This window comes from Andrena cerasifolii, chromosome 15 (genome assembly GCF_050908995.1).
Source record: "Andrena cerasifolii isolate SP2316 chromosome 15, iyAndCera1_principal, whole genome shotgun sequence".
Classification (NCBI taxonomy): Eukaryota; Metazoa; Arthropoda; class Insecta; order Hymenoptera; family Andrenidae; genus Andrena; species Andrena cerasifolii.
In genome coordinates this window covers 3218335-3245723 of record NC_135132.1, presented here as the reverse complement: position 1 = coordinate 3245723, position 27389 = coordinate 3218335, and the positions used below count along the sequence as shown (strand labels likewise).

The 27389-nt window shown below is 35.9% G+C and overlaps 2 protein-coding genes across 3 annotated transcripts in view; one reads left to right on the top strand and one right to left on the bottom strand.

The window, feature by feature from the left end:
- LOC143377161 (midasin) overlaps positions 1–27389 on the bottom strand; it is a 187914-nt gene that overhangs the window by 109638 nt on the left and 50887 nt on the right. The window lies entirely within an intron of this gene.
- Positions 1–27389, top strand: part of LOC143377207 (uncharacterized) — a 96854-nt gene that overhangs the window by 48853 nt on the left and 20612 nt on the right. For both annotated transcript variants that reach the window (XM_076828259.1, XM_076828258.1), the window contains exons 2-4: positions 12967–13168; positions 19150–19402; positions 24772–25026. In XM_076828259.1, the coding sequence (XP_076684374.1) occupies positions 12981–13168; positions 19150–19402; positions 24772–25026 (696 nt within the window). In that variant the 5' untranslated portion in view covers positions 12967–12980. The remainder of the gene's footprint in view (positions 1–12966; positions 13169–19149; positions 19403–24771; positions 25027–27389) is intronic.

Genomic DNA, 27389 nt, shown 5'->3' with positions numbered 1-27389 from the left:
CAGTGTGTTGAGAGGAACGAACAAATTCTTAAAATATTTGAACAAAAATGACTTTGTAGATTCTTGAGTTTCATTCAACCAATTTCAAGATTAAGCAACTGGGAGTACATAAGGAGTACTTACATAAAGATGTTGCCATTTTTGCTAGTGTATGACGCTTTCATCTTCATTGATTCTAAATAATTTTGTAACTTTTAAAAAAGATGATAATCTGACAAATTATTTTCTAATAGGTTTCTAATGTGCTAACTGTATCGTATATTTTCTAATATACCAACTATATCGGGTTATATTTTCTAATATACCAACTATATCGCGTTATATTTTCTAATATACCAACTATATCGCGTTATATTTTCTAATATACCAACTATGTCGCGTTATATTTTTTAATATACCAACTATATCGCGTTATATTTTCTAATATACCGACTATGTCACACGTTATATGTTCTAACATAGGTACCAACTATATCGCGTTATATTTTCTAATATACGAATTATATCGCGTTATATTTTCTAATATACCAACTATATCGCGTTATATTTTCTAATATACCAACTATGTCGCGTTACATTTTCTAATATACCAACTACGTCGCGTTATATTTTCTAATATACCAACTATGTCGCGTTATATTTTCTAATATACCAACTATATCGCGTTATATTTTCTAATATACCAATTATATCGCGTTATATTTTCTATTATACCAATTATATCGCGTTATATTTTTTAATATACCAACTATGTCGCGTTATATTTTCTAATATACCAATTATATCGCGTTATATTTTCTAATATACCAACTACGTCGCGTTATATTTTCTAATATACCAACTATGTCGCGTTACATTTTCTAATATACGAATTATATCGCGTTATATTTTCTAATATACCAACTATATCGCGTTATATTTTCTAATATACCAACTATGTCGCGTTATATTTTCTAATATACTAACTATATCGCGTTATATTTTCTAATATATTAACCACATATATCGGATTATATTTTCTAATATATTAACCACATATATCGGATTATATTTTCGAATATACTGTACATGGTGAATTATATTTTGTAAAAAAAAGTGGACGTATTAGATTGTATTTTACGCTGAAGCAAATATAGCGTATTATGTTTTCTAATATAGCAGATATACTGGATTATATTTTTTACTACAGTGGATGATCCATAATTCTGCAGCATAACTCCCGTAGCTTCTACAAGATTTCTTTTTTAAAACGTATGATAGTCTCACATCATCTGAACAACTTCAATATCCCAGCAAATAGGCAATAAAGTCACATAAATTTAGCCACGACCAAATTATCTTCAGCGTTTATGACCATCAAATGATATATTTCATTCCACGTAATATATCAGCTCAGAAACGTTCTTCTTTCATCTCAGAAGGAAGAGTTGAGTACCGTCGTATCCTTTGCTCCTATAAACACTCGTGCGGTGCCCATTGTCCATATTCCCAAGTTTCTCCAATATTTTTCAACTGGTAGCAGATTATAGCGCGAGCTAAGTTCACTTCTTCAGAAGTTACAATTGTGTTTAGCGAAACAGCAGCTGGTGAAATGTCTTCATCCAACTCCACAGGTCTCCAAGCTTGAGCCTCGTCTCTGAGGCCTGCAATTCCTTGATAGAATTCCTTTTAAAGATTTACCACCGTTTGACACTGACTTATACCAATGACATTCTCTCCCTACATTTCTCCTACGCCGTTGTCTGCTACAGTTTCTTATGTACATACCTGAACTCGTACTGCATATCTCGACAATTTCGTTACCTCCACCCGTAATTTTCTTGAACGAATAAAATATTACAAAAAAAAAAATTACCAGAAAAATTTGACCTACATAATATTTTTATTATTTCAGTTTATACAGGGTGTTTTCGAAATAGTGGTAGAATCACGGAAGGACTTGAAAATGTACAATGAAATTTTTCGCACGCGGCTTTGTTTTCGAGAAAATCGATTTTCAAAATCCGTTTAATATGCGCGCACTGGATTAAGAATTGGTTCCATTTCCAAATCGATTTTCTGAAAAACAGAACCACGTTCGAAGAAAAGTTACTCTACAATTTCGACTCCCTTTCGGACAAGGATCCATTCCGCGCGCACTTGTATGCGCGCTAAACGAGTTTTCAAATTGGATTCTCTCGAAAACGAAGAAATAAATTTCACTCTATATTTTCGAATTATTTTTGCACGAGGAATCGTCTTCTTTCCAGTTGTACCGCGATTTCGGAAACACCCTGTGTATCAGGGTTTATTTATATTACCCCAATTTGGTTTAGCCTCTGGCCTTATGCAAAATGTTCACTGTGAGATATACCTCCGTTCATATTTTAGATGTAATAATATTCCGAGCATTTTCGTAAATTTTACTTTCGTATTTTTTGTTCCGCAAGTCAGTCAGTTTAGAAGAGTCCTGCAATCCCCCGGCTTCAACACTTTGCGAAACAGTTTCTGGGTCATTTGTACAACTTCAATCCAACTTTCTGTTCATGCAAATTCAGAATTCTACAGCGTTTAACAAGGAAAGCGTACGGAATTATTCGTCTGATCGTTTTGTGGAGATTCGTGAATGAGTTTAAAAAAAAAATATCGATAATAAAATTAGGATATGCACTGGTGGTGTTTCGATGATCATAGAATATTAAATATAACAGTTTTGGATTAAGGTACAATTTCAAACGTACATATTTACTTTATACCATGCAGCTCTCGAAACTTTTTTAATCTCTCAATATTTGTCCTTCTGTTCCATTTTAGCAATTCGTTTTATTGCACTTTTGTGAAGCTCCGAATTTCATTCTACAAAGTATGGAGAATATAAGCTAGTTACGTTTAAATTTTCGCGCGACTCTTTTCTAATTTCGATTGAATTAAAATTCCATTACTTCGATTCGAAAATTGGAAAGCACAATATTGAAATTTTCACGTGCCTCTAATATTTCACAATTTCCTTTTACGGGCAAGATTCGGAAACTTCGGGGGAACAGTTCGCCATTTTCCTTGGGGAAGTGAATTTTTATCTAGAATGCGTCGTGTATTAAATCGAAATCGAAATCTGGCGCACGACCGTATAAGCTATAACGAGGTATGCAAAATATCATCAGTCGTGAGCTATATATTTCGATGGTATGCTCGGTATAAGATAGTAAATATTGTCTTAAACTTTTTCGAATATTATTCAATCTTAGAAAATAAAATATTCGAATTTGTTTACTGCATAGCGTTATGAAACTTATATTTTGAACTATAAATAAAACCTGTTATAAAAAGGCATCAGTAGTATTTACAGCAAGGAATATCAATACTTAATAATAATAAAGACAATAGAATAATAATAAAAAATTCTTGTGAATCCAAAATATACAATATTCTAACATTTATAATAATTGCAATCTATATTCCAACCACGAAATAATTTTCGAATGAACTTTTTTTAGTAAACTAATTGTACTTTGCAAAGTAAAGTAAACTTTCAATTTGCAAAAGTTTTATAATTCCATTTGTTAATGCTATAAAAAAAATACTATATTTTTCAAGATTAATAACAAGAATGGATATCAAAATGGAAGTGTAAATTTCGCCAACAGAATCATCTAATTTTATAATACAGACCTTCATTTACTTCTATCAATAATAAAATAACATTTTTCCATTTTTCTTCTTTCTATCTCAAATGTAAGTCGCAGGAATGAAATCAAATAAGATTACAGTGTAACTGTTCAACTTTGCTTCCGTCACATGCACACGAAAGTGTGTCCAGGGAACAGTCCATTTACCCTTAAAAACACTGTGGCATTTCCAGGCAGTTACATTTTCAATTCTACTTTAAAGGGAGGAAATGTCCCTATAAAGGGAAAGAACGAGCCTCCACCGTACTTTGTCTTTCTTTCAGGCTGTATATACTTCGATACCCTAACAGCCGAGGCTAACATTTCAGCATCCCCTCGCCAAAGCAGCCCCTAAAGTTCTTCCATCGCAACGATTGTTGAAACAACGCGACCAGCAGAGTCCAGTTAATTATATAATCGGATCGTTGCACTGGCCGGTACAATATTTTTAATCGGAATCCCCAATTAAATACAGGTATATCAGGAAGGGGGGTTGCTTTCCGCTAAGGGTAGTTCATTGTCTATTTTGGTCGGGCAATTCCTGGAACTTGAGGCATTTAAAATTTCAAAGAGTGCCCGAACTTCGCCATCCAAGTACCATTTTAAGCCTCCACTTTACTTTCCACGGAATTTCGTACTGCCTCCCTTCTTTCTTACCGGCCAGGGCAATAAGTACACGAGGAATTTCTTATTCGCGATGCTCTTGAAGCCCAACAACCCACCGACGTCGAAAAATTTCTTCGTTCCAACAGCTCGGTTACTCTCTTATCCTCCCGGGGATTTCTCCCTCATTCTTGCTTTGCCGGCGGTTTATTGATGAAGGCTACATGCCCCATTGACATGTGATTTAAATAAACGTAAACACTGTGGCGATTGAGAAACTTAACCGCGAGGTTATTTACGAGATTATGCGCGCAAATTTTTTTAATGTTATGTTAAGCCACAGGTGGTTGAAAATAAAATTCAATTGTTAGTTTAGGGTGTAACGTGGCTAGGGTTGATTCGATACTACCATGGTGCCGATACTTGTACTCGTTACTTGGATCGGAATAGACGCATCGATACTACTAGGGTATCGGTGGAAAAGTATCAATACCTTTAAGTACGGTGAGTTCGGTTTCGCGAGGAGAAATCAGCCACCACCACCTGACGATCGTGGATTGGCAGTTGAAGCTGCTGGGCCCCCGAAGGGTATGGTGGGGTAACGGGAACGCTGCTCGGCTCCGCCTGAACGAAGCCGTGTGGCTGTTGTTTATTCTTAGCGTAGTAGCTGTGTGCGTTACGAAGCTATGCGTAAACCAATACGAGATGAATTTATGGAGAAAGAATCAATGTTCTCACCAATAAAGCTCCTGAATTTTTTCGGAGCTAACGCACACCTATTCTGATGGGTGTACCTCTACGCTAAGAACTCGGTTTGGCCTACACGTTAGGAGCTCGGCGCTATCCCCACCACTTCTGACTCGCTCTCGTTCTGCGAAGGCGAGAGCGAGATGGAACGAGAGCAAGAAAGAAAGGAGAAAGTGGTGGGGATGCTTCGCTGCGTGTATACGTACCTCACGGGCACCGAATCCCCACCGCGCGACGAGCAGGCCCAGCCCGAGAGAGAGTGAGAACGTTGAGGAAAGGAGCACCGAGCAGGCAAGCGGTGTGGTGGGGGAATACCCCTCACCAAACTCACCGGCCAATACAGTAATCGCATGTTATCAGTGATGCCAGAACCAGGGATTGTAACCGTAACCCTAAACCGGTTCAGTTCTCAGTACCGTAGACTAACCCGCATAACCGGGTAACCCGAGGCATTCAGGCACAGATTGACCCGGTTAACCCGTTCTCAGAGCGGGTTACAGTAGTACGGTAGAGGGCGTAGTTTTTCCCTAATTTCGTGAAATCGAGCTGTACTTATGAATTTTTATCTCAGAAACTGTATATCGCATTAGGTTCATTCTTTTTTTATTTTAATGTAGAAGGTTTTGCCTATTTGAATAATATTTTTTTGAAATTGTAAAATTATTTGTGTAACGTCAAATTAGAAACAAATTTTTATTTTGCAAATTTCTCCTCGAGGGTGACATGTTTCTAAATTTGAAAAAAATGACAATATTCTTTGAATTTCGTATATAATAATTGTGTTAAAAAATATTATTTTTATTATAAATAAATAAATTACCATTATAGGCCATTCATCCACCATAGTGATGCGATTTGACCAAGAAACGATTTGCATGTAATGTCGTGGGTATAACTCAAGAAAATTCGTCACATTTTTCTTCGAGGGATTCAACATTAGACCGAGAAACAAAACCCTGCAAGTGATTGACGTTATTGCATGCAACCCGGTTCTTGTTAAAATTGCTCACTGTACTCTTTGGGAGCCGTTCCTTCAGGGTTACTACGGGTTACAGTAACCTTCCCTCGGTTAACCGGTTTCGGGTTAGGGTTAGGCGGCGGTTACAATCCCTGGCCAGAACCGTGGGTTTTCGCCCACGGGCGCTACCCCCACTCTACGACCAAGCGTACCCCCTCCAAGCGCCTGTACCGCACCAATGTGGGGAGCGGCCGTTCTCCCACTCCGCGGACTGTGCGGTAGTGGGGAGACTGCGCGAGCCGGTGTCCGTTGCCATGCAATGTGCGCGGCACTTCTCTTGGCATAGTGACTTCGTTACGGCAAGTCACGTAGAACAGACGAATTCTTTGTACGGACCTCGTGTCCTTACGTGATACGCACGTTTCTGATACAATTTCCACGTGTGTGGATCACATCCTTGCGCTTGTGCGCTTTCTTCAACGTTTATACAAGTTGTGTTAAGCACGGCCCTGTTCGTCCTCGACGACTCTGGCGTTGTCTACAAATATATACGTCTTAAACAGGCAGAGGTGTAATTGTTACTATCCAGCAACATTCCTATCATCTGCGGTATCTGGACCGCTAGGGGGAATCTACTTTACCTCTCTGCAAGTGTGTTCCTACACCACACCAGCATACCCGTCCCTCTATCCGTGTGTATCACAACTTGTGACCCAAGCACTTCGATGTCGGTAAAACGAATTCTCGCCGGAGAACGCCGGCCAGGCAGCGGGTACGGCACGCGGATAGAGGGACGGGTATGCTTGTGTGGTGCGGTACAGGCGCTATACTCGTTTCATCCTAAGAAAAATCCTATGCCCCGACCGTTTTGTGGCCGTTCTGCGCAGCCCCCACTACCGCCTACGGGCCCGACGCAGGCTATTGCTCGCAGCACTTTACCTGCCGACTTCCCTGCCCCTCCGAGGGCGTGACATGACCGATGCCAATGTCAATACTGCAGGAGTGCAGTGTATCTACCCGGTAATTCTTTGGTTCCGAACAGATATAACATCAGTTTAGGAGGTGTTCTAAAAACAAATTGTGTTGGCAATAATGGTTATTAGTGACCAAAAAATATTTCCGTTGACAATAATGGTTGTTTGCAACTAAAAACGATATCCATAATTGATAATGGTTATTCATAACCATAATCATTTAATGAATATTAACTTTTATGACATAACTTTCAAAATTTAAGTTATAACAGTTACAGTCTCTGAAATAAACCAAAGTTCAATCAAAACAACAACAAAACAATTTTTATAAAACGTAGGCGGTTACCGTGCGTATTCGGAAATAATAGTGTCACCGTGTATATGAAGGCGTCGCGTGCGGAACGGTTGACAAAGAGGTAACAGACGGTAAGGCGGAGAAAATCGTAGGCGGTTAAGTGGGGGGTCGGACCAACCAGCGCCTCCTCAGAATCATCCCTGCGCGAACGGGATTTTTCTTAGGATGAAACGAGTATAGAAGAGAGTACGCTTGGTCATAGAGTGGGGGTAGCGCCCGTGGGCGAAGACCCACGGATCTGGCATCACTGCACGTTATGAGTCCGTCGAACGGGGCTGGCGGCGGACTCATAGTGGGTTGCGGACATGGTTCCGCGCGGCCAGTGGCTGTGTCGACCCTTTCCTTTTCTCTCGTTTGCAGGCTTCCAAGAAAAGGTGGGGATAATCGCCGGGCTCTCAACGCGCGGAAAAAACGGACTCATAACGGGCGATTACTGTATATCTGAACACGACCTTAGTATTTTTCGTGAAGAAAGTACTTCTGCTTCTGCATTATCCGTGCTGCCACGATCCTTCTAATTATTTCCCTTTAAATTGCCAACCACTCCAAAAATAATAAGAATCAACAGAAAAAAATTGTCGGCTAATATGTTTTCAACAGAAAAATACGCTTCATATGTGGCGAGAGAACGTTTTGTGTGGAAGGTTACGGTGTTTGTGGCTTAAAAAAAAACCCGTTGTCATATTAAAAAGTGTAGCCAAAAAATATTATTTTAATATTTGGAAAAAATATTTAACCAATATTTTGTGCTATTAGGGTTGCAATTTCGAGAGACTGGATCATGGGAAATAAAGAAACCAAACATATTTTAAATTCGCAAGAGTATGATTATCTCGCTTAACGCGAGAAAACAATTTTGGACAAAAATGATGGGAAATGGCATTTCTTTTCTGTTTAATCGATATTAAAAAAAAGTGGAAAAATATTAAGAAAGTTAACATACTCGTGGTAAGCCGGATAGCCACACCCCCGCAAATTGAAAATACGTTTGGGTTTTTTATTTCCAATGATCCAGTCCTCCGAAATTTCAACCGCCAGCAAGGGGTGAAATTCTGAAGACGTCAACATCACTGCGAAATATTTATGCAAACAACTGAAATAAACGAACAACAACGATTTTTTCTTGTATTTGAAGAGTGGTCTAATACACCCCCAAAAGTTCGAAAACGTTAAGTGTTTATTTCATTATAAAAACCATCACCGAAAAGTGAGAATGTCCCCTTTAAGTTAAAATAATAAAAAAAATCATTGCGCAAGTGGTTAAGCAAATAAAAATGCCACATACATGCTCATATTATCGAGAGCTACATTCTTACGCGTTATCAGATTATTTCAGCGGGAAAAAGAAATTCTGTTTCACCTACGCGGAGGACAAGATCACGGTTACTTCGTAAGAAAAGAACTGGGAAATACATTCCGAGAGGGCCGTGGAAATTTTCATGTCGTCGCTGGGGGTTGTGAAAGGTGAAGCCAGTGCATCGGAGAATGGCCTCGTAAAGGAAGATCGAAGGTGGAAAATCCGCGATACGTGTACAACTCGTGCATGAGATTCTAGTTTTATGCACGAACGCGCCAGTGTCGTCGCCTCGAACACGAAATACTCTAACGAATCGAAGATGCCAGCGTTCGACTTCATTCGCAGAGAAAGGAATTTCATATTTGCGCGATTGGACGAACTTTTACATACATAATTAGGCTCTTTAAAACTTAAAAGTAAATGTTATTATCGGCGCACCGGTTCGGTATATTTTTACTAAATCATTTTATTTATAATTAGGCTCTCTAATTTCTGTAACTAAACTAAAGTATAACACAGTTATAAATATATTTAAAAAAAATGCAAACTATTCAATTTTAAGTTTTAACTCGAAACAGAATTAGCTATTGATCTTGTCACTAACTGAGATCATGTTTAAAAAAAATTGAAACTTAGATGGGATTTTGAAAATTTGTTATATTTTAAAAGAGCAGTGTCAGAGTTTTTCAGATACGTTTTGGAGGTAATTTCTCGCTTTATTTATACTGCAGGAAGGTTTGAGTTATTAGAAACATGTATTTAAATTCTCAAAGTGAGATATTTTGTTCTCAATTTTTGAGAATTGTTTGGGCGATGAAAAGAAGCCAAATAATTTATTGCCCTGTTTGAAAATGTTTAGAATATTTTGTGTATGTTTATCACAGAAAAATTTAGAAGTATAGTAACAATAATAATAACAATACGTACTTGTTGCATTCTAATGACAAGACACAAAACGAAACCGATAGATATGAATATTAAGACTTTAAAAAGTGTGTAATTCTGTTTGGGAACTTCACTATTGCTTGGCACACGTGCACTCGATTTTATGAATATGCTGTACGCCCTTTAAGTTCCCAGTAATTTCAACGCTTTTGAAATTACTTTAATCATTTTTGTATAATTTATATAAAAAAAAACTATATTGCTTTTTTTTACTGTACATTAGAATATGTATGAATATGTAGTGGAAAATGAAGGGATGAAAAGTAAATTATGAAGTTACTAAATTACGTAAGAACTCTTCTTAATGTCCACCCTCCAATGCCAAAATTATACTTTCAATAAATGAAGGGGAAACTAAAAATTCTGAGAAACAGTATTTACTCATGTAATAAATAAATTAAAATCTACCACTTGCGAGTCTTGTCCAGCCAGTAAATAGGTAATTATACAACTGAAAGTGTCCGTGAATTAATGTTAATTTGCAAAAACACGACAAAATCTATATAATTTCGAATAATCCTTTGAACGAATAAATCTTGTGTTTCGTATTTCTTTTTTCATGAATATTTTTGTGTTATCGAGCACTTGAAAAGTAGCACGAAATTAATTTTTTAAAACCTACTTCTAATGTCAGAGGTGAACAACAAAAATATTAAGTTTATAAAAACAGAAAAAGTTTGCCCACAACTTCTATCGCGAACATTAATTTAAGAAAAGAAACTGTACATGCTTACATTAATAAATGTCCTATGTAAATGTTTATATCACACTTAAAAAATGGATATAATAAATACAAAATGTATTTATTTAAGAAAAACTTATTCTTTATATTAATTTGTCTCAGAACAATGATTACTATTCCAACGCAAATACTCAACATCTGCATCAGCGTTATTTTGTATTAAAGCTGTTCTACATTAGTGTTAGAACGTTATTTAGATCGCAATCCATATTCCTGTGAAAGTGGAGACACTACAAGTTACGGCTTGCAGAACGCTTAAGCGTCAAGCCAACAGAATCATAGCAATCCCTGCGGAACTGTACCACTTTCTAATAGTTGCTCCATCCAGTACTATTTCATTTGCGACTACAGAGATCTCCGTCCAAATTAATGAAATTTCAAAACCGAAGGTATCAGCCGGTAAAGCAGGTAGTTGTGATTTTTGAAAATTAGAAGGCAGTGGAAAATTTGGCAAAATTGTGTAAATGAACAGAGCCAAAAATTGCTGTAAAAAATTCGGTATCATTATTTTAATAATTAAGAAATAGGCCGAGGGGTGTTGAAAATGTAAATTCACCAACGAAGGGTGAAAGGTGACGGTAATAAATAGAAATCGCAGTTTGGACGCAAATGTGTGCAAATACATATCTGCATTAAACGAAATTCTCAGATTACGTCCCAGAATTGAATTGCTACCCCCTCCCGTGAATCTGTCAAATACATTCCGCAGCGTAAATTCGTCAGGGGTTTATAAATTACCGGAATTAATTTATGGAAATATCAGTATAAAACAGAAATATGTTATAAGGGAAAAAAGTTGCTGCATGTAACGAAATAAATATCTTGATTGAACGAATAGTAAAACGTGAGACAAAATACTGTAGTAAATCCTGCGATATATAAATGGAATTTTTGAAAATGTAACGATTCGATAAACAGGGGACAAATATAGTGTTATCGAAACAGTGTTTAAGCGACTGTAAAAAATGAGAAGCTTAAAAAAAAATGATTAGTAGAACTAATTTATTGGCAACCAATTTAGAATTCCTTCGTTTTATAGTTGAAATTAAAAGCAGAACTAAAATCTAAAAAACTTTATGTACGATAATAATCATTAAGAAAAATCAGAGGTATTAGATTATTATTTTATATCATGATTTGCAAGACGGCGAATATCTTCTGTATATGTTAGCTGAGTCCACTAAACAAATCCTTCTGTGAACACTAATGGTATAAATCGCGAATAAATAAAATGATACATCGCTCTATCCCTATTAAAGAAAAAAAGTTAATTCAATTTTCAAAACGAATTCAGCATTAATTCTTTCTTTTTAAACAATTCGAGGCTCGACACCGCGAACTGATGGCGCCTAGACACGTCGCACAGTGGTTGCAAAGTGCCTTTTTGTGGACAAAATTTTTGATTTTTTTTTTGCTCGTTTTGTCGGGGATTAAATTTAATGCAATATCAAATACCTGAATTGCGGCCAAAACGTGTTTTTTTCTATCTTTTTTTTCTGAGAAATTTGGATGAAAACTTTAGTAGAACAATCTTTGGGGCTAATTTGATAAGATTTTGCTTATCTAAGTAGTTTTTTTTGCGTAAAATCTTTAACTGGTACTTGGCATATATGGAAGAAGACAAACTAAATGAAAAAAAAACTGATTAATAAACTCGTTGTTTCGGAACCAAGAGTTCAGAATTTGTTTTCTTTTTAATCCTTAAAGAAAATTCTGCAAAACTACTGTGTGACATTTTAGCAAATTTAATCCCCGACAAAACGAGCTAAAAAAATCAAAAATCGGTTGGGAATTGACGGAGATACGGAATTTTGTCCAGAAAAAGGCACTTTGAGTGCTGTCGCCAATTAAACAAAATCTGATTGACACCGCAGTGGCAAATAGTGGCAGCTAATTCTGTTCGGAATTTGTTTATTAAATTGTTACCCACCTTCCAAATGCAAAAGATGTGGTTCGGAAATATTCGATAAAGTTTTATTTACTAATAAACAATAATAAAAACGTAAACAAAAATAAATCACGGTTTTGACTTTCTGCAATATTTCTAAACGCTATTAGGTTCTATAATCATACATTAAATTGATATTTTAGACGGTTCTGGTTGCAGTAAACTCGGTAGACATTCCAAATTTTCAGCCACTGTAAAGTTGTAATTCAAATATTCTGACGTGTCAACAAATCGCCTGTTTTATGTTTCCGCTATTGCCAAGTTTCCAATTAAAGATTTTACGTAAAAAAATCTACTTAGATAAGCAAAATCTTATCAAATTAGCCCCAAACATTGTTCTACTAAAGATATCATCCAACTTTGTCAGAAAAAAATAGAAAAAACACGTTTTGATGGTAATTCAGGTATTTGATATTGTAGCAAATTTAATCCCCGACAAAACGAGCAAAAAAAGTCAAAAATCGGTTGGGAATTGACGGAGATACGGAATTTTGTCCAGAAGAAGGCACTTTGGAACCACTGTGCGTCGCCAGGCGCAGCTTGCTAGTTTTATTTTCCCCCCATACTTTGAAGTCTCTACATCACCTCTCTAAAATGCGAAATCGATAGAAGAAAGTTGAAGAAGTGTGGTGATATATTTTATTAGAACGTGAGGTGTTGTCCCAGTTTTACGGGTTTGTCAGTGAACATTCATATTCGATAATAAAAGTGACCATGCACAGGAATAACTGATGATACTGATTGCTCAACTAGGTGAATCGGTGGCGATGATAGTGGCCAATCCGAGGTTCGGGATCGGCGCTTCAGGTAACGTGTCGTCGAACGCAACGAAGGTTTTTCAATGTCATCCGGGCGGTGCCACCGAGGCGACACTCATATTCAGCCTCGGTGCTCTCGGTATGGGAGCGAACTTTGTCCTCATGGCCCTCATTTTGGGCAAACGCCAATTACGCAGGTAATTTTTATGACGGAAGTTACTAAACTGTAAGTATCAGTGGCGCACTCAGGACTTAATCTTGGGAGGAGCTGAGTTGAACAGATAAAAGTATTTTTACTGCAAATTCAATATAAATCATTAGGTCATTAATTTATTTAAAGAATAAAATCCAGTCTTCTTTTCTTTTTACAAAGCCCCTTCTTTGGGAGAGGGTGCCCCATCTGGGTGCGCCACTGATATGTATACCAACTATACCATGTAACAATCAGGTCTACAGTCAGAAGAGAGAAAAGTAAGTGCAGCAGTCAACCCCCCTCTACTCCGCAATGAATTTTATGGAGGTGGACGTTACTAGATTTGAGGTTTAGCGGGTGAACTAGTATCGAAACGTTACCATTGTGTGGCTATTAACTAAAGACTCCTCATGCACCAATGCTACAAACTTCACTATTGCTTAGTGCCTATAGCTAATTATATAGGTATACTATTTCTTGGTATACTTGTATAGGTATACTATTTCGTGGTATACTCGTGTGGGAATACGATCGCTTGGCACTTCTAGAGGTATAGGTACTATCGCTTGGCACTTCTAGAGGTATAAGTACTATCGCTTGGTACACTTCTAGAAGCATACTATCGCTTGGTACACTTCTAGAAGCATACTATCGCTTGGTACACTTCTATAAGTACACTATCGCTTGGTATACTTCTATAAGTACAGTATCGCTTGGTATACTTCTATAAGTACACTATCGCTTGGTATACTTCTATAAGTACACTATCGCTTGGTATACCTATCCATATAGGTATAATACCCATGTAGTGATGGGATTCGAAGCGCTTCGAGCCGCTTCGAATCTGTCTCGAATATCAGGCAACTACTTCAAAGCACTTCGAACATGATACGAAGCTTAAAACTCTTGAAAGTCTTGATAAGCCGTAAGTCTTGATAGGTCTTGAAAGTCTTGATAGATCTTGATAGATCTTAAAAGTCTTGATAGGTCTTGAAAGTCTTGATAGATCTTGATAGGTCTTGATAGGTCTTGAAAGTCTTGATAGGTCTAGAAAGTCTTGATAGGTCTTGAAAGTCTTGATAGATCTTGAAAATCTTGATAGATCTTGAAAGTCTTGATAGATCTTGAAAGTCTTGGTAGATCTTGATAGGTCTTGAAAGTCTTGATAGGTCTAGAAAGTCTTGATAGGTCTTGAAAGTCTTGATAGGTCTTGAAAGTCTTGATAGATCTTGAAAATCTTGATAGATCTTGAAAGTCTTGATAGATCTTGATAGGGCATGAAAGTCTTGATAGGCTTGATAGGTCTTGAAAGTCTTGATAGGTCTTGAAAATCTTGATAGATCTTGAAAGTCTTGATAGATCTTGATAGGGCTTGAAAGTCTTGATAGGTCTTGAAAGTCTTGATAGGTCTTGAAAGTCTTGATAGGTCTTGAAAATCTTGATAGATCTTGAAAGTCTTGATAGATCTTGAAAGTCTTGGTAGATCTTGATAGGTCTTGAAAGTCTTGATAGGTCTTGAAAGTCTTGATAGATCTTGAAAATCTTGATAGATCTTGAAAGTCTTGATAGATCTTGATAGGGCTTGAAAGTCTTGATAGATCTTGAAAGTCTTGATAGATCTTGAAAGTCTTGGTAGATCTTGATAGGTCTTGAAAGTCTTGATAGGTCTAGAAAGTCTTGATAGGTCTTGAAAGTCTTGGTAGGTCTTGAAAGTCTTGATAGGTCTCGATAGGTCTTGAAAATCTTGATAGATCTTGAAAGTCTTGATAGATCTTGATAGGTCTTGAAAGTCTTGGTAGGTCTTGAAAGTCTTGATAGGTCTTGAAAGTCTTGAAAGTCTTGAACATTTTGCTACCTTTTTCAATTTCTTTCGCTAAAAAAATTTGCCACCCCAGAATTTACCGCCCTTGGCTGCAGCCAACTTAGCCCATATACAAATCCGCCCCTGGGCACTTCGAACATTTTCTTTAATCATCCATAACTCGAAAACTAAACTGCATTTCTGAATCACCCTGTACCTATATACATAGGTATAGTTCGACGCGATGACATAGCGACCTCGTAAATTTTTTTTCTGAAGCAGCCACACTGATTGAGTCCTAGAGAGCCAGGGGCGTAAATGCCATTGCAGTGTAGGGTTCCGCGCGGTATACAGAGAACAGTTTCTGATTAAAGACAGCTTACTTACCCCCGAAGAGACTGCAAACTTTAATAAAGTTTTGTCACATTTGGAGGATGTTTCTGCATTCGAATAGCGCTTTACGTCATGAAACTTTATACTTATATATGTATAAACGTGGTTAATAGGAACCAAATGGCTTCGAGATAGTTGGCACGGCTTTGGGACAGACCCAAGTCCTTATCTCCCGGTGTATGTATCTGTCAAGCGGATCGTTCCGACACCCCAAACATGTATACTTTGACTCCTTCGGGGTTTTACGAGTTCGCTATATCACCGCGTCGAACTGTGCACCAAGCAATTATGTATACAGGTATATTGAGTCGCGAGGTTTGTAGGTGTGCCTATAAAAGTAATACCGAGCAATAGTGAGGTTTGTAAGCGTTAAGGGGGAACACCACTGTGACAGTCGGAAAAGTTAGCCATTTTTAAGAAATTTTTTCAGCAATAATTTACAGTTATCATATAAAATTTTTATTACCTACCTTTAGCACAATGCCTTAGGAGACTATACGAAAAAAATAAGTAGAAAAATATCCCTAAATTTTACTGTATTAATTAATCTTCTAGACCCCCACGCGCGCTGGTCGAATGTGTAACTATGAAACAGCAGGTCCGAAATCAAATTCCAATTTTTTAAATTTTAAAATTTTTTTTTTTATATGAACTATATGATTGTAGCTTCCGTTGCGCGTATGGATTCTTTGATTGAAAATAAATTTTTTGAAATGCGCTCAAAAAACTGTCCACCTTATTCGTGGATTTTCGAAACTTTTCTTCTAAAGAGCACCATTTTTACAAAAATAATTTGTTTGAGAAATCGGTTCGTGCAACGGAAACTACACTTATATAGTTTATAAAAAAAAAATGAAATTTGGCTTTGGACCAGCTGTTCCATAGTGGCACATTCGACCAACGCGCGTGGAGGGTCTAGAAGATTAATTAATATATTAAAATTTATGCATGTTTTTCTATTTTTTTTTTAATAGTCTCTTAAGACATTGTACTAAAGGTAGGAAATAAAAACATTTTATGAAAACTGTAAATTCTTCCCGAAAAAAATTCTTAAAAATGGCTTACTTTTCCGCTCGTCACAGTGGTGTTCCCCCTTAAAGGGGAGAGAGTAAGAAACAAAGGAGCTTGTGGCAGGTCTTCGGTTGCCACCAACCAAATATGCACATAGTAATTTCCCGATACTAAGTAGCTTGCGAAACCTCGAATCTATATAGTTATCCCCATAAAATTCACACTATGAAGTCGGGGGGGGGGGGCCGATGAACCCCTACTATTCATCTTCTGCCTGGATATTCGTATTAAAAACCTCACAACTACTGTGTACATCAGTGCCGTCTCAACCTGGAGGCGAAAGAGGCAGGCGCCTCAGGGCCCCGGAGCTATGGGGCCCTCCGAAAAATTGGAAAATTAAAAAAAAAATAGGGTTGTAATCGCTAGAAAAAAATTTTAAAAAATCTAATACAACAAAATTTCGATTTTAAAATGTGGCCCTTTTTCGTGGAATGGGCCCCGCGTTTAATCTTATTTACTTAATTGTTTTAATGCTTATTTAATTTAGAATAATTTAGAGGGCCATATATGGAGCGCACCTCGGGGCCCCTGGAACCGATTAGACGGCACTGCTGTACATATACGTATGGGGCCGTCCTTAAATTACCTAAGGGTAATTTTGGCGAATTCTTACCCCCTCCTTCCCCCAGTGTAAGATTCGTAAGATTTGATATTCCAACGCCCACTGTACGTAATATTATTTACACTTAACTTTTTCAGTTATTAAAATCCTTTTATATAATTCGTTTAATTCGGTTTCGGAAAATTTAAAGTAAAGCTACTTTTCTGGAACATTAATGACAGAATTTATATTTATTGAAAATTAGGTTAAAAAATAGTACGTAAGACGGTACCTGACTCCCCCTCCCTTGTAAGAAGACGCGAAAAATTCGCCACCCCTTCCCTCCCCAAAAAGCCTTACGTAATTTAAGGACGACCCCTATACATATACCCATACTTCGACACCACTGTTAACAAGTAACCAGCTGACTATTTTACACGGTGTCAAGAAACTTAAATATCCGTATGTTTATTTATCTATAAACATCTGATGCCTGTTATTAATCTGTGTTTATATAATTTGCCGAAAAATTACGCTTCAATACGTCAATTAATTACTGCATCGATGCATTGACTAAAAAGTAAGGGGCCGTCCTTAAATTATGCGAGGGTAATTTTGCCGATTCCTCTCCCACCCTGAGTATAAGAATTCGTAAGATTTTATATTCCAACCACAACCCCCTGTCTTACATAATATTCTTTACATTGTATTTTCCTGTTATTAAAATTCTTTTAAAGATTTATATAATTCATTTAATTCGGTTTCGTCTGTGCGATGAAACATCGCTTTTTAGCTGCTCATGTTGAAGTTGGGTTAAAAAAATATTACGCAACACGATACCTAATCTCCCCCCGCCCCGTAAGAAATTCGCGACAAAGTCTTGCGTAAAATCCCTGAACTAGATGGTAGTAATGGAATAAAATTTCCAAAATAAATGTTAAAATTGCTGTCCAAAAGCAAAATGTTTATTATTTGGAATTGCGCGTATTGAAAATCGGAATAGTTGGTGCCACCTGTAGATTGTGAATATTCTTCTTCCCAAGGACTACTCCCTAAGGCTTCCAGAAGTCAGAAACCGATAAGATTATGTGTATCCTGAAGAATCTGTCGAATCATCACACAGTAATCAAATCACCAATCAGCATCCAAGGCAGGAACTTGTGTTTCGCAAATCAACAGACACCCTTCTCCCTTAATTGCAGATAAATACATATATATAAATCTCTATACACAGTAAGCACAGTGTTTAAAAGTATGCAGGCAAAAGTACCAATTCAAAGTATCAAAGATTGTGAATTTCGTATTTTGCAATTTAAGGGTAGGTACATTCTCGTGTAATCACTTCAAAAGTTTAGGATTTTATTAAAAGAAAACTGTAACAGATAAGGTGAAAAGTCTTTTTGGTATTAATTTATACATATTTTAAGACGATAAATTTTTTTTTTTAATGTTTTTTTCTCCGATGTAATATTAAATAAATAGCTATAACAAACGAAAATTCGATGATTGGTACATGTTTTAGTGAAAGTGCCTTGAAACCCTTAATTATTTATGCTGAATAAAATCAAACTGAGTGGACCAAAACTTATGAAAGTACATAATTCACTTACGATAAGAATTTTTGAAATCCGTCAATAAGTTCTTTTGTTTTTATGTACGCAGTTATTTATTCAAGATTACATCGAAGAAGAAAAAATGAAAAAAATTATTTACCATCTTAAAATACGTATAACTCAATACCAAAAAGACTTTTACACTATGTCAGTTTTTTTTTTCAAAAAAATCCTAAATTTTTTAAAGGGTCGCACGAGACTGTACCCTTAAACTAAACTCAATTTTTATATTTTGTAATATAAAGTGTAGTGAGTTTTGTATTTCCTAACTTAAACTAAAATCAATTTTCTAATTTGATTTAACTCGAAACAGGATGATTAAATCGCAGATAGAATGACACAGTGTGGTCTAAATCATTCCACCAGATAATCTGAACCCAGATTACCTTCAAACTTTCATTACCTTCAAATTTCCGACGAATCTGGGTTCGATTTTTCAGGTGGAAATTCGTCGGAAATTTGACGGTAACGCGGCTGGAATTCTTCACGTGGAAACTGATTTAAACCATATTTTGTCGCGGGCGATAACTGGAATGTCTAATGCGAGATTAAACCGTGCGTTCCAGGTGGTCGCAGGGATTATTGTTCCACCAGGCGATGGTGGATTGTGCAAGGGCTGCGATTTTATTACCCCTCGGATCGAGCATACTAAACTGTCAGCCAATGACTAAGTGCTCCCTGGTCGAGACAGCGTTTCTACTGTTGGTGACAGTTTCGACGGTGAATATGCTGACGACAGTGCTGAACGACAGCCCGATTTTTCCAGAAACTGACGAAGAGGCCGACCTTACAGCTCCTCTGCTTATGGACTCACCCCAGGCAAGTGTTTTTGTACCTTTATTTACATTTCTCCCCCTCCCCACGTTGCATCGACTTTGCTTAACCTATTTATGCTCAAGGATCTACATATTCATGTAGTGAACGTTCATAATACACTGCCAGTGCTATACTATGCAATGCTGATGAAGGTTAGGGTGTTTCTAATTTTTTTTTTCTTCGCAATTTCAATTCCAAACCATACTCTACGTGAGATCGTCGGAATTTTATGAAATTACTGTAAATTTCTTAGGGTTTGGAGTTTTAACCCTTCGTGGTTACACCTTTTTATAATCATCATTTTTTGAGTTACCATTTTCGTATTTTTTAATCTTTTAACTTTTCACTGAAAACTGTACCTTCGTAATATTTATACAATCATGGTCTAATAGTCTTTTTCTAGAAATGTAAATTTTGATATTATAAAATTTGTAGTTGAAAATGAGTTGAAAAAAAAACGATTTTTTTTTTTTTTTTTTTTTTTTCCCTCTTGCGATAAATCCCCCGTGGAAGTCGTAAACACACGACATTTTAAATCGAAAATTATTCTTGGGGTACAATACACCCTGTGTGACCACGCAGGGATAAGTCGATGTACTAAAAAAAAATAAATACCACTATCGCTATTTTTATGCAGTGATCATTTGAGGATAGAAATTTGGGAAGTAAAAATTGGAAATTTGGAAGTTTAAAAACGAAAAAAAAATTTTTTTTAGTTTTAAATTGGTACAAATAAAATCTGTGAAGCTCGTCACAACATTTAACTTTGTCATGGACAAAATTTTTATTAGTATTTTTTAACTCGGCGGGAGGCGCTACTGGGCAAAATTTACCACAGATGCGCTAGTTGCGAAATTATGAAGACTGTTTGAGTTATTGTTACAATTTTTTAAAGAACTTTAATAAAGAATTTAAGATATTTAATAAATTTTGTTTGATTCTTAAAACACTGTACTTTAACATAAAAATTACAAAGTTAAAAAAAATTTGAAACCGTGGTTTTTTACGTTTCAATTTTGGGTATTTTGGACCCGTTAGCGACAACCTGTGTTAGAATATGGGGTACGCCTCTCGCCGGGTTAAATATCCATACAGCACTCTCCGTTGCAGAAATGTTGCAGAGAGGTTGCAGTTACGTTCCGGTGCAATGTTGCACAGGAGCGGACATAGGAAGATTCCTGCAACATTTCAGCAATGTTACGGTGCAATATTACTCCTGCAACGTTTCGACAATGGTCACGCAACGTTTCGGAGATTTTGCAGCAACTTTCTCGCAACGAAATATTTTGTAAATGCAAATCCTTGAAAATAATTAGATTTTCCTATTACGAAATCTTCCATTGTTTATAATGACGCAAAAAATGTACTAAATATCTAATCAGTATCAGCTTAAGAAATTTAGAAACTTTCTCATAAACTTACCCCCTTTCCTTTGTAAACTGTAACATAACATTTCTACGCCTTGCAAATACCTACACATACTTTTACATACAGATACGTGTTACTGAACTCAATTAAAATCTTAAGTGGCATAGAGAACTTTCGCTTGCTTGAAGTTCTAAATATATTTAACAAGTATAAGGGCCCCTCCGCGTGAAACTGAAAACGTGTATAATGAAGTGTAATCTAAGCATAAAATGCCCCTCACAGACTGCTGACAAGCTAAATAGGCATATGCGCTATCATGTTAACCAATTAAAATGCTTCAAGTTCGTGTAAATATAATGCAAATGAATTCTGTTTAATTTGCTCGACTTATATTTCTAAAACCCTATCTTACTGAGAAATTATTACTTATACATACAGGGTTTCCTAAAATACGTGATACAAAACTTAAATGTACCATGTAACCCATGGCGAAATGAAAATTAAAAATATGAAACAAATTTTTTTTGTATGTCTTTTTTTTTCTTGGTTGCAATGAATAAAAATGTTATTCCCTGATATTTTATTAACGCCATATTCGCAAAGTTGAGACTCGAATGACAAAATGTTATTGTAAATTTTCGATTCATTTTTTGGGAAAAATTTTGTTTGCTTCTGACTGTAGTACGTATTTGTAAATATTCTGTATGAGCAAGTAAGTGAGTTAATGAACGGAATTTATGAATAAATATGTGTCAATAATTATCACCTGCTCGAATGATTTTATCGCTGAGTAATATATTCAACAAATCAAGAGCTCCAATATGCTGTGTATAAACTGGGCACGTGGCAAAATATTACTATATTAAAAACAGACAATGCATTCTACTTCAGTTATTTTGTACCTTTCTGTATTTATTCCGAATTGGTTCTAAATATGATCCTCAAATTGCTTTCGACAGTAGGTGCATTTCAACTTATAAATTTATACTCATAAATAATCCCCGTTCACCCAAGTTAAATAACAGCAAAATATCAAGTAAAAAAGCCAAAATTGTTAGACAAATAATTTTTACAAAAAGTACTATTTTTTTTATGTCACTTGACTTGCATTTTTACAATTAGTGAAACGAGCTAAATCGAAATTTGACAAGGCATATATGTTTACCACTGCTACATAAAATCAAACGTTGCAAAAAAGATATTAAGGGGTCATGCTCAGTCAGGAGGCCGAAAAAAGGGTGGTCTTTGGAAATTTTTTACTCAAAAGCTGTAACACATTTCTCAAAAAATCTTTTTTCCTTTTAAGGATTGCATCTAGTACCGTGCACCGTAATTTTTTTATTTAAAAATATTTATCCATAACTAAGTTATTGTCCATCACTCGAAGGTTCTTTAAAAAGTAGGCTTCTGCGGTGACCACCGATTGCTTTGGTTTTTGGATATGTTTTAGAGGACAGAAAAATAAAAAAAGGTGTCTTTTTATTTTGGCCTGTTCGCATGTTTAGGGGGTGAAACCACCCCTCAAAGGTTTTCAGGTGTTGACCTCCGATTTTTCTGTTTTTTGGATATGTTTTAGAGGACAGAAAAATAAGAAAAGTTGTCTTTTTATTTTGGCCTGTTTGCATGTTTAGGGGGTGAAACCACCCCTCAAACGTTTTCAGGTGTTCACCTCCGACTTTTCTGTTTTTTTTTTTTTTTTAATATAATTTAGAGGACAGAAAAATAAGAAAAGTTGTATTTTTATTTTGGCCTGTTCGCATGTTTAGGGGGTGAAACCACCCCTCAAAGGTTTATCAGGTGTTCGCCTCCGATTGCTTTGGTTTTTGGATATGTTTTAGAGGACCGAAAAATAAGAAACAGGTGTCTTTTCATTTTGGCCTGTTCGCATGTTTAGGGGGTGAAACCACCCCTCAAATTTCATAAGAATTTAATCATCTTTCTTAATAATACGTCACCGTGCACTCAGTGCACGACGTGAGTGCTCGCGAGACCGAAATAGCCGCGAGTACCGAAAGGTTAAAAAAGAAAAATTAACGAACTCGAAATTTTTGCGGTACTTGAATAAGAAGTTTAATTATTAAATACCTACTTAGTTAATCAATATGATACTACGGTCGAGTATTTATAAAAGGAAGTGTCAAATAAACAGGATGTCACAATTAATTCCGCTGTGAAAGCGCAGGCACTCCGCTGCGGACAGTTCACAACCGCAATCGGCCGCCATTGAATTCATCCTAACAATGCACGTGACGCTTCCATTATATTCTCTCTTTCCCTTTCTGCCCCCTACCCTCTAAGCCTCTTCCTATTTTCACTTCCGTTTCACAGGATGATCCTTCCGTCAGAAGCATATAACACATGCACATGTAATACATGCCAATTTACATGGCGCCACGAGCGGCGCGGCCTCGAATTTCAAAAAATATTGTCACCGATGGCCGAGACTATTCTTTCTCTGTGGTTTGGCTAGTGCTATCATATTTGACCGACAGACAATGGTACTCATCAAAATCGTCCCTACCAGTTTTTAGGTATTTCTGATAGTTTTTAAACAAAAGCTTGGTAGTTTTCATTGGGGGAGGAATTGTGGCGTGGATATCTGTTTTAAATTGAGTCGTCTAATCTTATTTTATGGCACTGCTAGTAAACAACAATTTTTGGGGGTGAAATGATAATTTCGATGCGACTGTTTTGTAAAATTCTGTTTTTCCTGTAAGTGGTATGCAAAAAGTTTGATTGATTTTTGAGGTTCTCTGCTAGCTGAAGTGAGGACCTTGCAGCAAGAGGGTTGCAACTCCATTTTTAATCGACTTCAAAAAAGAGGAGGTTATAGATTCGAGAGTGCTCCTGATTTCTCGATATTTTTTGTTTCTCGAGGAAACAGAAATCAGATCATACTTCTTGAAAGTTCTCGAGAAAATGAAAGAAATATTACAAAATTTATATTTTTCCAATAATTTTGATAATATTTAAAAAATATTCAAAAACACACCTTTAACTAATTATTAATTCCTGTCTAATTTGCATAAACCTTGTATAAATGGAAAAACAGATATTAAATATAATTGATATATTTATTTATTTAATATCAAATTTGTGCAAAGCGAAACATTACTTTTTTATTTTAAAAAATAGAAATAAAAACTTATCAACTCAGTAACTGCTACTTAGGTGGTACTGTGTGAGAGTATATATTTTTCTATTAGTATTCTCTTTTTAATGTTAAGTCAAAGCACTAATTTTATAAACAGTTTTTTCTAATTCACTCGAAGCTGGTAATGATGGCACCCTTCTTGCTGATAGGTTCTTAATTATATTTACGTTTGTACACAACACCTTCACTTTTGATTTTTTGGAGCCAAAAGAAATATTTCTTAAATTTTATTGATATAATCTTCTCCAAATGCAGCATTACTCTATTTATTATTCATAAAACAACTGCCAAATTTGAGCGAGGTCAAGAAATATTGTAACAAATAACAAACTGAAAATCTCTCTTCAGATCAAACTGCACATGTTACAAGAAACTGTTTCACCTTTACTATAGCACATAAAAGTGTCAATGAAATATTGTTTCGCTTCCATTACCATTTCCTGAGGTTCAACCTTCAACAAAAACGACATATCGCATGCACCAATCCAGCACGATCTATACCAGTGTTTTTCAAAGACTTTTGAATACGATCCACAATAAAAAAAAGACATTTTACACTTTGTGTCTCGGTGCACACTTTTCCCTCTCCACCTTGAGGAGTTAGTGGAATTAAACATTTTCCTTAACAATAAAAATTGGTATAAAACCAAAATTAAATGAAATACAGATTTAAGAAATCTCGAAAATCATCTCTGACATTGTTTACCCGGTTTCAATAATAAAAAAGGGAGATACTAGTCAGGACCCATTTATAGGTCCCAGCAATTTTACATATGTATAATACAATTTTTTTAAAAAAAACCGCTGATCCACGCTCAAATGATCAATTAAATTCGAATGGTTGTTTCAGTGCGTTTTATTCGGGACATTTATGATATGGTTCGCAAGCATCACGATAAATTTGGGACCTACGTTTCTAAGTGGCGCTCTCGCGGCGAACACGGAGTCGGGGCATAATGCCCCGAGTTGCCCGTTGGTGCACGGCCCCTTCCGCCACTACATACTGAACGCGCTCTGGATCACTATCAACATAATCTGCGTCGCCCTTACTCTTGTCCATCTCTGGAAACTGCACAAAGATCTAACGAAGGCCAACGTTGAAGCGGTACGTATTTCGTTTTGCGGAGGTTGCCAAGGGATATTTTGTTTGAACGCTTGCCATATTCCTCTCAACCAAAAGCTATTGCGCAGGTGTATCAACTAATAGTGAGATTTGTGATGGGAAAACAGCCGAGGCGGATGCCCAAAAGCAATGCTTCGATACTAGTTCACCGACCCTCGAAACTAGTTCACAGAATTCTCCCTCCGAGGTGGAAAAACATTTTCCCATTTTCTGCTTGAACATTCGTTTTGCAGACCGCACTATTGCTTTGTACACATGTGCAAAGCAACACTACTGCACAAAAGAAGACAGTGATAAATTATCTGAACTTTTTTTTTTTTTTTTTTTTTTTTTTTTTTTTAAATGACTTTGATCCCTAGGTGTGAGAGTAAGACAACGATCAGATGCAAACGCGGACTTTTAGTTTAACTAGGGATCCAAGTGACGGTTTACTACATCCAAAATAGGGAGTGGCTTATTGTTAATGTGGTATTTTAGAAATTTTATTAAATCATTGATACCTTGGGATTAGCATCGGAAAAATATTTTGTGGTTCGTAATTGTGTTACTGTACACGCAAGTAGATTGCACAACGATTGTCGAGTTAGTCGTTAAAGGATTACAATTCCCTGAATGACTCTACATTTACACGTTTATAACTACCTCTCACAGAGCCCAATTAGCAATTCTTATTTTGACCGCCTCGTGGTTTTATTTAAGGGATAAATTTAGCGAGCCAGTGTAATTTATAAAATCGCCTATTTCGAATTTTTCTATGTACCAAAAATTTAATTTAAAGAGGAAGATGCAACAGTTTAAACTCAAAATACAGCAACCACAACATTCCCCCATGAAGGATTGGAATGACAGCTACTTTAAGTTTCAATCAACGCGTGTAACTATTTTGTATATTCCTTACAACTTCGTTAATTAAATATAATGAAATAAGGTTTTATTAAAAGATATTTAACAAATATTTCTTTAAATTACTTCGATTTACGCAGCAAGAGTGCGAAAAGCTATTTAATTTAGCGAACAGTATTTTGTAATTCACATTTTAATTTAATCCAGGTCTAGTAATATTTATTCATAATATTAATACAAAGTTATTATGAGTTTATAAATAAACGTAATTTTCAGTTTGCCACAGTTAATCAAATCCTTACGATGAAATGAGAATTAAAATTCCCTAATATTTCCAACATTGTTGCGTATTTAAATAATTGTAGAAATGAAACAAATTTTTTGAAAAAGTGGTTCCATTTTTCTGGAAGACAATTAACTTCAATATATTTAGTTCATTGCACTAATTTAAACAGAATTTAAAAAAATTCTTTAGAATTTGTTGTTCAATAAAACTAAAAGTTAAAATACATAATAATACAACTTTTAATAATTCATCACCTTCGATTAAACAGTTCGAATCGATAACAATGAATACCTGCTGATTTTAAATGCCTATTAATGTTTGGTAATACTAAATTTTGTTATATTATGCAAAAAAAAAAGAAACTTCCAAAAATATTTTATATGGTTATGAGTAATGATAAAATTAAATTTCTTTGACAGAATAAAACAAAGGGGTGTCCAAAATCTAGGGAAAACTGATCCCTGAGCTAAGAATAAGCAAGAAGCTTTGATATTCTGACACAAGTATTGATTATCCGATTTTTATGTACTCCACCTACATGCTTCTGTTTACCTTTTAGTCATTTATTTCTACCATCTTTAGAATTACTATTTATTGCCATTCATCCTTTTATATTTACCGTACATAAACAATAACACAATTTTTTCCCCATTTCTTTAATTTCTATGCGAGCATTGTTTCCACAGTAATATCGTTAACAAACTCAGTTCTTGTTTATGCAGTTACTTATCTTCAATTTTTTTAAAGTACAAATATTTTGAAAATAAAAGTACGCGTAGCTAACTAACATTAAATAAGTCAAATAAATTCCAAACGAAATATCGAAACTTTTAGAAATCGTTTAAATTTCATTACCTGATGTTTTGCTTTTACAGTAAACACTATACCCAGCAATAGTGAGGTTTGTAGGAGGAGTCTGCAGTTGCCAGCCAGCCAATAGGAATGCTTCGACACTAGATGGCCTGCGGGACCTCCAATCAAATCATCGCAATCCCCACAGAATCGCGTTGCGGTGCTCGTTTTCCTTTGAGCATGCGCAATGAAGACCTCACTACTGCTCGATATACCTACACTCACGTTTACTTTGCTGTCATCATTATACGTAAACATGTGCATTATTAATTTCGTAAAACTAAAATCGTGAAACCCAAAAATGGATTCGAGGAAATTCAGTTACCATACTATAAGTTTCAATAAAAGAAAAAATATTTTAGAA